The sequence below is a fragment of the Sordaria macrospora genome, chromosome 3 (assembly GCF_033870435.1).
Source record: "Sordaria macrospora chromosome 3, complete sequence".
NCBI classification, from domain to species: domain Eukaryota; kingdom Fungi; phylum Ascomycota; class Sordariomycetes; order Sordariales; family Sordariaceae; genus Sordaria; species Sordaria macrospora.
Window position 1 is genome coordinate 3,122,619 of NC_089373.1, and position 12,095 is coordinate 3,134,713.

Genomic DNA, 12,095 nt, shown 5'->3' on the forward strand with positions numbered 1-12,095 from the left:
GAGGACTTGGAGAAGCACCAGGCACGGCAGGTCGGGGTATCCGAGCCCGGTTCTGATGGATCCTTTCACGTGTTATCTAGGCGCTTTTAGAAATGAGCCACAAGGGTCTTCAGCCACGTGCCGATAAGGAACTCTTACGTACAATCGGCCTCCAGCCACAGCCTTGCGTGTCCCCGGTGATGCAAGTAAACAAACAATGAGCCTGGGCAACATCCAATCGCGTCTCTGATCGGCTTGCCAAATGTTTTGTCATTGCAACTTCCCAAATACGTATCCCCCACCACCACCGTCCGTCGCAACCGTTGTGCGCATTGTGTTGCGCAGCGTGGAGAAACAACAAAACGAAGATTCGATCAAATATTCGAAATTGACGCATCATTAGTATTGTTCAGTCGACGTCCGGGATATGCATCGGCTTCGCGACTAAAAGCACGAGTTCCCGATTCCGTTTGCGACAGCCTCGACGTTTGCGTGATCGCATTCCCAGCCACTGGCCAACGCTTAGCCAAGCGATAAAAGACACATCATCGTTAAACCAAGAAGCGAGGGGGATTCCGACGAATTTTCTCGAGACATAACGGTTCTGATCGAATCGACGTCCTGCCACAACAGCGCATCCGCGGCCATGACAGACTATTTCGTTTACGAAAATCGGTTGGCGTCTTTTGATGGGCAACCTCTGGCAAACAAAGATGGGATACCCCCAGCAGATTCTCGAGGTAAGCTGGTAAAATGGCCACATAAGTCTTTACCAGCGGATGAGGTCAGTAAAATGGCACTGAAGAGAGAGGAGGAGGTTGACAACGCCCGAGTGGAAGAGGAGGCTAACACAATCGAACTTCTAGCTCGCAAAAGCCGGGTTTTACTTCGATCCCATGGTCGCTAGTCCCGACAACGTAACATGCTTTTTGTGCGAGCATTCCTTTGACGGTTGGACGCCTGGAGATCATGCAATCCAAGAACATTTGAAACATTCGCCATTTTGCGGCTGGGCCGTGACGGCAGCGGTCGAAGCCAATCTGGGAGACTATGGGAAGATGCACCCTCTGGAACCGATTCTTGTCGATGCGCGGAAGGCTACCTTTGGGGGGAAGTGGCCATACGAATCTAAGAGGGGATTCAAGTGCAAGTCAAAGCAAGTAAGCACTCCCTCGTACCTGCCCGACCCCGAGGAGCACAAGCTAACTGGTCGCAGCTTGCCGAAGCCGGTTGGAAGTTCGCACCAACAATCGAGGATGAAGACATGACGATCTGTCCATATTGCCTGCTAGGAGTTAGTGGTTGGGAACCTGGTGACAAAGCAATGTAAGAAGCATTCACATCATCTCGCAAGTATCCACGGCAATCAACTAACAACAACCTTGCACTTAGTGACGAACACCAGAGACGACAACCTGAATGTGCGTTCTTTCGCCTTCAGGAGGAGTTACCAGCACCGAAGAAGCCGGCGAGAAGAGCCAAAGTACCAAAGCCATCCAACGTCGCCCACCGCCTCTCTATCCAGCCTGTCGGAATCCCCACCGCAGAAACCTCCGATCAGATCTCTGCCTCAGATACCGCGGGTTGCCTTGAGGACATCATTATGGCGCCAACCACGCGGGCAGCAAAGACCAAAAAGACAACTGCTAGGAGTCGAAAAGCCAAAGCCCAGAAGAAAGGAGAGGAGCCCAAGGAAACCTTGGAGGACAAGCCAGCAGACGAACAATTGCCTGCTGAAGAGCCACCACAAGGACGGAAGCGGGGAAGCGAGTCGATTTCCGATTCCGTGGACTCCAATCCAGAGGCGCCTCCACAGAAGAAGCGGGCAACATGGACAGGAGGAACAGCGGTTACTGATGCTTCCACTTCAGCTATGGAAACAGAGGACACTGATATTCCCGATGCACCATCTCCCAAACAAACAGCTACCCGCAAGAGAGCGCCCACCAAAGAAACACAAGGCTTGCGGAGAAGCTCGCAAGTTTCCCTGCAGCAACCTAATTCAACAACAGCCCCGCAAACAGATTTATCGAATGATGAGGCCGTCTATCATCACATGGAGATACACGACGTCGATGTTGATCCAGGGCGCAAAGTGCAGAATGCAGAATCGCAAGAGGAAGCGGATGCTGAGGATCCAATCTCTTCATCCGACATCCCCCTCCCCAAGAAGGGTCGCAAACTAGCCAGCCAGAGGATGTCTAAGCAAGCGAAAAGAATGCAACAATCTCTTCCTTTATCCGATCCTGCCGACGAACTGACGGAGGGGTCTACTGCTGTGCCCGAAGCCACGTCTGTTGTGCCCCAACCAGCACATCCCGAGCTAGGATCTGGGGAGGACCCGGACATGACCTTGGTCTCGAAGAGTAGCGGGCGACCAAGTACGATCAAACGGGGAAGGGGACGCCCATCAAAAAAGTCAACATCTTCCCATGCGTCCAGCGAAATGGCGGAGCAGCAGCGAGCTTCATCTGGCATCCCGCTTCCAGAGACACAAGCCGAGATCGAGACTCAGGCCGAGCCTCCCACAGAGCGCCGCTTGTCAACTCCAATTGAGAATGAGGCGGGCGTCGAAGTGGAGGCAGAAGAACCGGTTCCGGAACCTACACCCATGGCCTCCCCTCCTAAGGCGGCCGTTACTCGTGCTGCGCCAACACCAGCCAGGATGAACAAGTCTCTTCCTCCGCCGCCACCTGAGTCCCCAGATCACCTGTCTCAACCGCCTACCACACCCCGGGCACTTACGGTCGCGCGTCAACCTGAAGAACAGCGACTCGTCTACCGCTCGCCATCAATGCAGTCCTCAAATGCAGAGAACCGAACCCCAGCAATCGATCGTCATGACCTAGCACCAATAATAACCACACCAGACGGGCCCCTTTCTCCTTCCAAACGCAAGATTCTGAGCGCCCTCCAAAGCACTACACCTTGGACCGCGGTGGATCTAGATAACATCCTCTCGCCCACCAAGGCTCAATACGAAAAGGAAGACGGCATTGACAGGCTCCTGCATAAGGGCAGCGAGCTTACGAGCCCGGAGAAGCGGATGACCGTGGAAGAGTGGATTTACCATAATGCCAGTTTGGCTGAGCAAAGACTGAAGAGGGAATGCGAGGAGATGGTCTCGGTGTTTGAGAAGCAGGGTGCCAGAGCTATGCAAGCTTTGGAGGGACTTGTCGTTGAGTAGGGAGCGAGTGGCGTTTATCAACATAGGAGGACGGACAATGTGGATTCGCATGTTGGATTTCTCTGGTTACGGGAAGGGAAATGTTGGTACGGGTGATATCAGTAGACATGGAATTTGCACGGGGCGTTGCATAGCAAGCTTGCTGTCTCAGTGATCTGGCTTTTTGGCTTGAGTAGCATGGAAGGGCGTTATTCAACGACCGGTCTGATGATTTATAGAGAAGATGTTTGATGGCGTATACAATACAAATGCGCAGTAACCTAAATGACGACAGGCCATCCTCGGCTTACCAGTGTATGTTCTTTAGATGATATTAGCTTCAGAAGATCTTGACCCAAGGGCGAGTGTGTTGAGAGTGGGTTTGGTTATCAATTAGCGGGCGGTCAGTGGTAAAGGAAGCGTTTACACCCAGGAATATATCTCGGTAGCAACTTGAAGAGACAGCGAGTAAGAAGAACCATAGGGACCAACAAAACGGCGATTAGTGAACATACAATCGGTCCTTCGTGTCATTGATTATCGACGGCTCCGTGTTTGGTTGTGACTTTTGTATCGACGCGCAAGGGTTAGGGTTCAACCATTCACTGTCTGCTTTTTTTGCGGCACTCTCCATGACTTCATTGGGGCAGGCAGCCTTGTGAATCTACTTTGGTACCTTGACCACAACCACCAATTGCGACCACGCGACGCGCTTCAACTTTTCGGTTCTTTGACTTCCACCAATTTAAATTTCGAAGGCGACGACAGTATATACGGCAACTTTTCCGGTCGTAATCAACACACGAGTACCTGTTTCGAAGGCCCCGTTGCGCCACCATATCGCAAAGCACCACCAGCAACAACCGACAACGAACTACAAGCTACCGGCATTGCAGCAATAGTAGTAGTCGTAGCAGCGACAGCTCAACAGCTCGACAACTTCCCCATCGTCATCGTCGCATCCGCATTCAGCAGTCGCCACAATGAGGTTGACGGCAGACCTGATCAACAGCTCCCTTTCCTACCTCAATCCTCTCAAGGAGCGAGAGATTGATCTCCGAGGTGCGTTCCATCGAGAAGAGCAGATACTGCACGGTTGATCTTCGCAAGCTTCCATCCAAAAGCGCATTACAAAGAACAGAGTTGATATATCGAAAACCTATGTTGGGTTGGGATAAATTGCAATAGGACACAGAATACCTGCTATTGAGAACTTGGGCGTTGCTGGGGTAAGTCTTCCTTTCTGCTTGCTTCTATGGCATCGCATTTTCTGTCCCCGTCGGCCGGCGGCCATGTCACCAACGATGCAGCTTGCTAACCCATTGCTTTGTGTGAAACAGCCCCACGATGCCATTGACTTCACCGATAACGATATCCAAGTGCTGGGCAACTTCCCGCTCTCCCCCCGCATACGCACCCTCCTGCTCGCCCGCAACAGGATCGCCCAGATCCAGTCGACCCTACCGAATGCCATCCCCAACCTGAAGAACCTCGTCCTGGCATCCAATAACATTGGCGAGCTGGCGGATTTGGAGGTGCTGGGCAGGTTTCCCAGGCTGACGCACTTGGTTTTGATGGATAACCCCGTTGCCAAGAAGGAGGTACGTCTGTCCCTTCCTCTATGCCACAGGATCGGGAGAGCGAGAAAGTGATGGCAGGGAAACAATTGGAATAATGGAAGGGCTAAATGGCTGACAATGGGTCTCTTGAAACACAGAACTACCGCTACTGGGTCCTTTGGCTGTGCCCCCAGGTTCGCTTCCTCGATTACATCAAGGTCAAGGACGCCGAGAGGCAGCAGGCGAAGGAGTTGTTTGGAACGACTGATGAGCCGACGGAGCTGGCCAACACGGTATGGAGCCCCCTTTTACCTGAATCCAAAGCCATCCATGTCAGACATACTAACAAATAACTGTCCCAAACAGATAAAGGGAATCAAGACCAAGACCTTTGACGTTGGCACCGGTGCTGCGAGCGGCGCGGCCGGCAGTGGTCCTGGTTCGAAGCTCTCGCGTCTCAAGCTCACGGAGAAGGAGAAGAAGAAGCTGCAGGATCTGATCAAGAAGGCCGACAGCTTGGAGGAGATCATCAGGCTGGAGAAGGCGCTCAACGAGGGACGCTTGCCGCCTGGTATCATTGCCGAGGATGACGATGCCATGGAGGAATAAGGAGTAGGAAGAAGGAAGGTAATGGGCCTCTCACGGACGTGGTAGATCAGATCACCTCATGTCGATGTCCATGATATAATGGCAGAATTGACAAAGAAGAAAAAGGGGGGGGGGGGGGGGGGGGGACGGCACTTTACAGAAAGAGGTTACCTTTGTCGGCGTTCGGTTTTAGATTGGGCTTGTACTGCAAAATACTGTATACCAAGATTCGCAAATTCGTTGTTTGAAACTGCAACAGAGGCGCTGGATCATAATATGGGTGTGAGGATCTTATCGTAGCAACCGAAACTTAGCTTGGGAAAAGGTACCCTGGGATGATAGTATAAATGGTTCATAGCTTTTTCTTAATTCAAGTGTCCAACATGTCTCTTTGTCTCAGTACATATGAACAGACGCTCTCTAGCCGGTCATATCCACATCTCCATCGTGACCCCGATACTGCTGCGACGCCGCCTGCCTCATCTCCATCTGCAACTGCGCGCTAGGGTCCTCGTCCGACGTGGTAGCCGGCGGCGACGCCGACAAGATGCCCCTATTCATACCACTCATCACACCAGGAGTGGAGCTGAATGGTCGTCCCGAAGCCGACGACATGCCCACACCCGCCGTAACTCCCATATTGGTAATACCCGTATTGACGCCGCCAGCACCAAGTCCATTCACCGGCGCCGCCAGCCCTCCAATGCTTCCACCACCACCATTGCTACCGCTTCCCGTAGCAAGACCCCCATTCATAGCCATCAAGATTGACGTCTGCTGCAACCCGCCAGACCCGCCGCCAGACGAAGACCCCTTCTGCTTCTTGGCATTCGGCAACATGGCCATCCGATCCCTCTCATCACCCTGCCCCAGATCCTGACCCAGCTGTCCAGACTCCAAGGACATCATGACACCACCGGTAATACCCTCGGGAGCCGCTAGTACACCGCCAACACCACCAGTACCAGAAACAGCAGCAGCAGTCCCCGCAGGAGGCACAACGATGTCGCTCCCGCCCTTGACGCGGGCCCTAGCCGCGGCTGCTTGCGCTTTGATGGCCTTGTAGGAAGACGTCTTGGGCACCACGTCCTCGAGGAACTCGAGGTTGTCGTGGTGGGAGACGGCGGCGGCGACGTCCTTGTATTGCACGTTGCGGCGCGGCTTGCGCTCGGCGCGCGCCATGTTTTGGGCTTCCGAGGCTAGGTGCTGGATGAACATTTCCGTGGCCAGGGTGATGACGAAGGCGGCGTTGTTGGAGCAGACGGTGATGTCCGGGTCGACGGCGATGATTTTTTTGACTCTTGTGACTGTGTTTCAAGCGTGTGTGAGTATTTTTTTTTCTTGATATTTTGTGGTATCGTCGCTTCGAGGAAGAAAGAGTAAATGTGTGTGAATGTGTTCATTTATCTCAGGGGAGGATTCCTTACGGGGCAATTGGGTTTGGCCTGTCACCTCCTTTCGGGGAGGAATTGCTGTGGTGTTGTAAGGCATCTTGTTGGCGGTGAGAGTGTTTGTTCCCCGTAAATTTTGTAAGGTGATTCAGATATGGAAATGAGTTTTGTACTGCTAAGGTGAGGGAGGGGGAAATGACTGAAGTCGAGGTTCTTTGCGTCTGTACCCGAGCTTTACAGGTGCCGTCGCTGAGTGTGGGAAAGTTTTCTGAGCTTGGTTGGCCGGTTATGTCACAAACAACAAAGAGTCCTTTGGAAATTCCGATAGAGATCTACACAGCTCTTCTAGTCTTGAGGATGGCTGATGGACTTACACCAGATCGAAGGCAAGAAGTTAAAGTGAAACGCGTACACAAAGACGCGATTAAAGTGTGCTGCTCATTCTCGGTCAACCCCTCGGGGTGGCTGCAATGGGGTACAGTAGGCACCTTGGCGACCCAGGGATTGCCTGCCAAGAAGCCCAAGACCCCGGAACCTAGGCGCTGGAGTTGGGATGTCAGTCAGCCTTGCAATGATAGCTTTAGTGGGCGATTATAGGGGACTTCGGCGGTAGAGGCGCAATCGATAATGGCAATAGCCTACTCCAAGACAATATTATAGTCACTCAATTGTTGAGGAATGGCAAACGACTCTAAAACCCACCAATACATACACTTACCTTCAGTCCGAATGCCAGCGACATGATACCCAGAGGCGGTCCAGGCGCCATGAACCCGCAATCCCGATCTACGTCGTTCTCGACGTCAGTGCCTCAGATCCCCAACCAACGCGCCGCTCGAAGACCGTCCGTCAGCTCCCGATTCTCCTACGCCGTGTCCATTGCCGAACAAGGAGAAGCCCAAACGGCCCAAGGAGTTGCCGCGCAACATCAGATCGAGGAGGAGATTGCGAAGATCAAGCGATATGAGGTCAGCTACTGTAGCTTTGCTTGCTCCAGAGACTCTGGGTCCAGGTGCGATGCGACCGGATCAGTTGTGTGCGGCTACTAACTGTCGACCGAGTAGGACTTTACAACCATTGGTATGATAAACCTTTGAGATATCCGACCCGCAAGCGCTGACGATAGGCGACCAGATTGGGTGCAAGATGCGGCACGAGAACAACTGCGCAGAAAGGCGCGCCGCAAGAGAAATGCTGGGCTTTGGGACGCCGGCCGGTTCGACTGGCGACATAGGATACGAGAATCTTACGATGCTGCTCAAGGCTGGATTGTCGTCACCATAATTGGCGCGGCAATCGGGCTCAATGCTGCGTTTTTGAACATCATTACGGAATGGCTTTCCGACATCAAGCTTGGTCATTGCAAAACTGCCTTCTATCTCAACGAGAACTTTTGTTGCTGGGGAGAGGACAATGGTTGCGACGACTGGCACAAGTGGACGGGGCTGTCACCCATCAACTACTTCATCTACATACTCTTTGCGGTTCGTATAACCTGGCCCACTTGGACCTTGAAGAAGCCCCTACTAATGTACTACAGATCTTGTTCGCCTGCACATCAGCCACCCTGGTCAAATCATATGCCCCCTACGCCGCTGGCTCTGGCATCTCCGAGATCAAATGCATTATCGCCGGCTTCGTCATGAAGGGGTTTCTTGGTTTTTGGACTCTGATTATCAAGTCCTTGGCCCTACCACTTGCTATCGGCTCCGGTCTCTCCGTCGGAAAGGAAGGACCTAGTGTACACTACGCTGTGTGCACGGGAAATGTCATATCGAGGCTCTTCGCCAAGTACAGACGAAATGCGTCCAAGACGCGTGAGATTCTCAGCGCTTGTGCTGCCGCGGGTGTTGCCGTCGCCTTCGGCAGCCCTATCGGAGGAGTGCTGTTCTCGCTCGAAGAGATGTCCAGCTATTTCCCCCTCAAGACCATGTGGCGAAGCTACTTCTGCGCCCTGGTCGCAACGGCCGTCCTGTCTGCCATGAATCCCTTCCGGACTGGGCAGTTGGTCATGTTCCAGGTTCATTACGACAGATCGTGGCATTTCTTCGAGATCTTATTCTTCATCCTGCTCGGCATCTGTGGCGGTCTATACGGTGCTTTTGTCATGAAGTGGAACCTCAGGGTGCAAGCATTCCGCAAGAAGTACCTAACCAACTACGCTATTCTCGAGGCTACTCTGCTGGCGGCTGCAACGGCTATCGTGTGCTATCCTAACAGTTTTCTGAGAATCGAAATGACCGAAAGCATGGAGATTCTCTTCCTCGAGTGTGAAGGCGCTGCGGATTATCAAGGCCTCTGCGACAAGGACCACCGTTTTCGTAACGTCGTTTCTTTGCTGCTAGCAACCGTCATCCGCATCTTCTTCGTCATCATCTCATACGGCTGCAAGGTTCCAGCCGGTATCTTTGTGCCATCTATGGCCATCGGCGCCTCCTTTGGCCGCTCAGTGGGTATCATTGTTCAGGCAATCCACGAGGCTAATCCGACGAGCCCATTCTTCGCTGCCTGCTTGCCCGACGTGCCATGCATCACACCCGGAACATATGCCTTCCTCGGCGCGGCCGCCGCTCTGAGCGGTATCATGCACATCACCGTCTCAGTGGTGGTTATCATGTTCGAGCTTACCGGTGCCCTCACCTACATCCTACCAACCATGATTGTCGTCGGTGTAACCAAAGCCGTCAGTGAGCTATTCGGAAAAGGTGGCATAGCAGACCGCATGATTTGGTTCAGCGGCTTCCCCTTCCTCGACAACAAGGAAGAGCACAACTTCGGCGTGCCTGTCTCTCACGCCATGATCAAGGATGTCACGTCCATTCCCACCAACGGTATGACCCTCCAGCAAATCGAGGCTCTTCTCGTCGAGGACAACTACCAAGGTTTTCCCATCGTGGAAGACGAGCGCTCCAAGATCTTGGTCGGCTATATCGGTCGGACAGAGCTACGCTACGCTGTCGATCGCGCAAAGCGCGAGAGGACGCTCAGTCCTGAAGCCCAATGTACATTTGCTCCTCCACCATCCAGCGCAAATGCTACTACCGCCGGCGTCGACATCATTACACCACTCAGCATCACACCGGGTCTCGCCCGCATGGACAGCTTCAACACCATCAACTTTGCCGAGTCATCATCCACCCCCGCCGCCACTTCATCCTCATCCTCCTCCAACTTCGTCAACTTCTCCCGCTACGTAGACACCACCCCCGTCTCCGCCCACCCGCGCCTGCCCCTCGAGACCGTCATGGAACTCTTCCGCAAGATCGGCCCGCGCGTGATCCTGATTGAGTACCACGGCAAGCTGATGGGGCTTGTCACTGTGAAGGATTGTCTCAAGTATCAGTTCAAGGTTGAAGCTATGGAGGAGGTTGCTAATGGACATGGAGCCGCCGAGCAACAGCAGCAGCAGCAAGGGGTTGTTGTTAGTAACGATGAGAGACTGTGGGAGTTGATGCAGAGAGTTGCAGGGTGGTTGTCTGATAAAGTGTCGATTGCGAGTGGTGGGAGGATTAGGTTGAGGGATTCGTTAGATTTGCCTAGAGAGCCTCTTGTAGGTGGTGGTGGTGGTGGTGGTAATAGTACGGCGAGGAGAAGGGATGATCATCAGATATTAGATGGGACGGAAGATGAGGATGAAGATGGGGTTGAACTGGAGAGTCGGGATCGGGATCGGGAGAGGTACCCGCGATGATCTACGTTTAGGTACTGTAGTAGCCGTAAAAAAACAGGATGAAATTTAGTGCGATGAGACGGCGGGCCGGCAGGGCGGGTGGCATCGGTATATGAGTTGAGTGTAATGTAATGTCTGGCATTTTCTCTCTCCTGGTTGGGTATAGAGGTGGTAATGCAAGCGAATCGAATGACTGAGCGAGTATATAACAATGACACAGATCAGAGACAGATAATTCGACTGATGGTAGATCTCTCTGTCGAACTCGAACTGGGTTTCCTCTGCTTTGTTCAAAACAGCAGGGCGTCACCGGTGTATGGTACTGACTTCCATACCACTGCTTCCAGACATAAAATATGGAAGATAACGTCTAAACTCACAGGTCCCGATAGAGGTTTTGGTCTTCCATTTCATTGCACTCATTTTCCCAAGCAGGGTCCCTCAACACCCGCACCCGATAATCTCATGGAATCTCAGGGTCCTTTTTCCACCTTCCCACTTTTTCCACTTCCCCCTAGTTACCTAGCGGTATCAGCCCTTGTGACCCAAACAATGGTCTTTGACCACCTCTAAAAGACTAAATCAAACGTGATGCTGGTCGTACTGTGTAAGGGAAACACCGGTGAACGGTGAGACCGTCCCGTCACGTCACCCTTTCTGGGAATGGAGTTTAGTGTAGAAGTACGCATGACATTGCGAAACCAAAAAAACAAAGCGGTTCGACTGGTGGTTTTGGTTGGTTGGTTGGTTGGTTGGTTGGTCGAACATTTACAGGGCTGGCCGTGTACTGTGTAGGTTACAGTAACGACACCTATGGTAGTAAAGGAACCAAACTAACCCAACAAACAGACAGGTCGTGGTGTTCTCGCCCTGTCTTGCCCTGTCTCGCCCTGTCTTTGGTCCATGCAATGAGCTTAATTTATCAGGTAATGATAAGGTAAACAAAGGGTGTTTGTTGAAGACACCTGACGTATATAGCTAGCTAGAGGTATGTTGAGAGACACGAGGAAGATCCAGATACCTAACTAGACCAGCTCTGACCAGCGTGCAATACACGTAGTGTGTAGTACACTAGCATAGCCTGTAGTTCAGGAGGCGAGAAGCAAGCGGTGATCCCGCCCTAGGCCTTCCGGTATCTCACCGGGACCGACAGCCGTGGAGCCGTGTAAATAGTTTCCCGACCGACAACCGCCTCTTGACTTTGAGGATTTGCTTTTCGTACGTACACTACTATGTACATGGAATATGGCGGTTAACATAGGCATACGTATGCTTGTAGATGGAAAAGGAAAACTCTCTCGTAATCACCATAACCGATTTTGTAGGTATCCAGTCCTCCAAGGTTGCTGTAGCCAACGACAATCCCTGTCTTCAATTCTTTGTTTCTTACAGTGGCTCAGTGGCTCGGAGAGTACAGATCGAGCTAGCCATTGTTACAGTGGTTACAGTGGCCATGTGTGTGGTACGGTACAGTGGTGTAACAAAGACAGGCCTGCTATCAAACACAAAGTTGTAAAAGAGAGGAGGATTAAAGTTGTTCAAGATGCCGCGCAAGCATTGCTTGGTTCGTCCTTTGCTGTACAACTAAACTGACCGATAACCGTGATGATTGTCCCCATTATCGTTTCTCAATCGGTTACGGGGAAAGCGCAGTTCGAAAAGATTCCAGGTCGGAAGAGGCGGGGACGCACTTGCAGGGATACTCGATGTTATGGGTTCCCTTATCACGATAATCGCTACGA

General features: G+C 52.4%; 4 protein-coding genes across 4 annotated transcripts; 3 read left to right on the plus strand and 1 right to left on the minus strand.

The window, feature by feature from the left end:
• Positions 1-625: 625 nt before the first annotated feature.
• SMAC4_04748 (uncharacterized protein) lies at positions 626-3,726 on the plus strand (the record flags this gene model as incomplete). The annotated part of the gene is made up of 4 exons (XM_066090170.1): positions 626-763; positions 846-1,139; positions 1,196-1,305; positions 1,372-3,726. The coding sequence occupies 4 exons, from the start codon at positions 626-628 to the stop codon at positions 3,164-3,166; spliced, it is 2,337 nt and encodes a 778-aa protein (XP_065946526.1). The 3' UTR covers positions 3,167-3,726.
• A 40-nt stretch (positions 3,727-3,766) lies between these two features.
• On the plus strand, positions 3,767-5,416 carry SMAC4_04749 (uncharacterized protein). Its single transcript, XM_003346528.2, has 5 exons — positions 3,767-4,207; positions 4,334-4,374; positions 4,486-4,746; positions 4,863-4,997; positions 5,071-5,416. The coding sequence occupies exons 1-5, from the start codon at positions 4,129-4,131 to the stop codon at positions 5,311-5,313; spliced, it is 759 nt and encodes a 252-aa protein (XP_003346576.1). The 5' UTR covers positions 3,767-4,128; the 3' UTR covers positions 5,314-5,416.
• Positions 5,417-5,426: 10 nt separating this feature from the next.
• On the minus strand, positions 5,427-7,065 carry SMAC4_04750 (uncharacterized protein). Its single transcript, XM_066090171.1, has 2 exons — positions 6,720-7,065; positions 5,427-6,599 (listed from the first exon to the last, which is right to left on the minus strand). The coding sequence occupies exons 1-2, from the start codon at positions 6,781-6,783 to the stop codon at positions 5,713-5,715; spliced, it is 951 nt and encodes a 316-aa protein (XP_065946527.1). The 5' UTR covers positions 6,784-7,065; the 3' UTR covers positions 5,427-5,712.
• Positions 7,066-7,423: 358 nt separating this feature from the next.
• Positions 7,424-10,374, plus strand: SMAC4_04751 (uncharacterized protein; the record flags this gene model as incomplete). Its single annotated transcript, XM_066090172.1, has 4 exons — positions 7,424-7,651; positions 7,748-7,763; positions 7,818-8,167; positions 8,224-10,374. The coding sequence occupies 4 exons, from the start codon at positions 7,424-7,426 to the stop codon at positions 10,372-10,374; spliced, it is 2,745 nt and encodes a 914-aa protein (XP_065946528.1).
• Between the last annotated feature and the right edge of the window lie 1,721 nt (positions 10,375-12,095).

Coding starts and splice junctions, on each gene's coding strand:
- SMAC4_04749 (XM_003346528.2), top strand. CDS start 4,129: ATGAGGTTGACGGCAGACCTGATCAACAGCTCCCTTTCCTACCTCAAT. Junction 4,747..4,862: donor ACCCCGTTGCCAAGAAGGAG/GTACGTCTGTCC, acceptor CTTGAAACACAG/AACTACCGCTACTGGGTCCT. Junction 4,998..5,070: donor CGACGGAGCTGGCCAACACG/GTATGGAGCCCC, acceptor TGTCCCAAACAG/ATAAAGGGAATCAAGACCAA.
- SMAC4_04750 (XM_066090171.1), bottom strand. CDS start 6,783: ATGCCTTACAACACCACAGCAATTCCTCCCCGAAAGGAGGTGACAGGC. Junction 6,600..6,719: donor AGGCCAAACCCAATTGCCCC/GTAAGGAATCCT, acceptor CTTGAAACACAG/TCACAAGAGTCAAAAAAATC.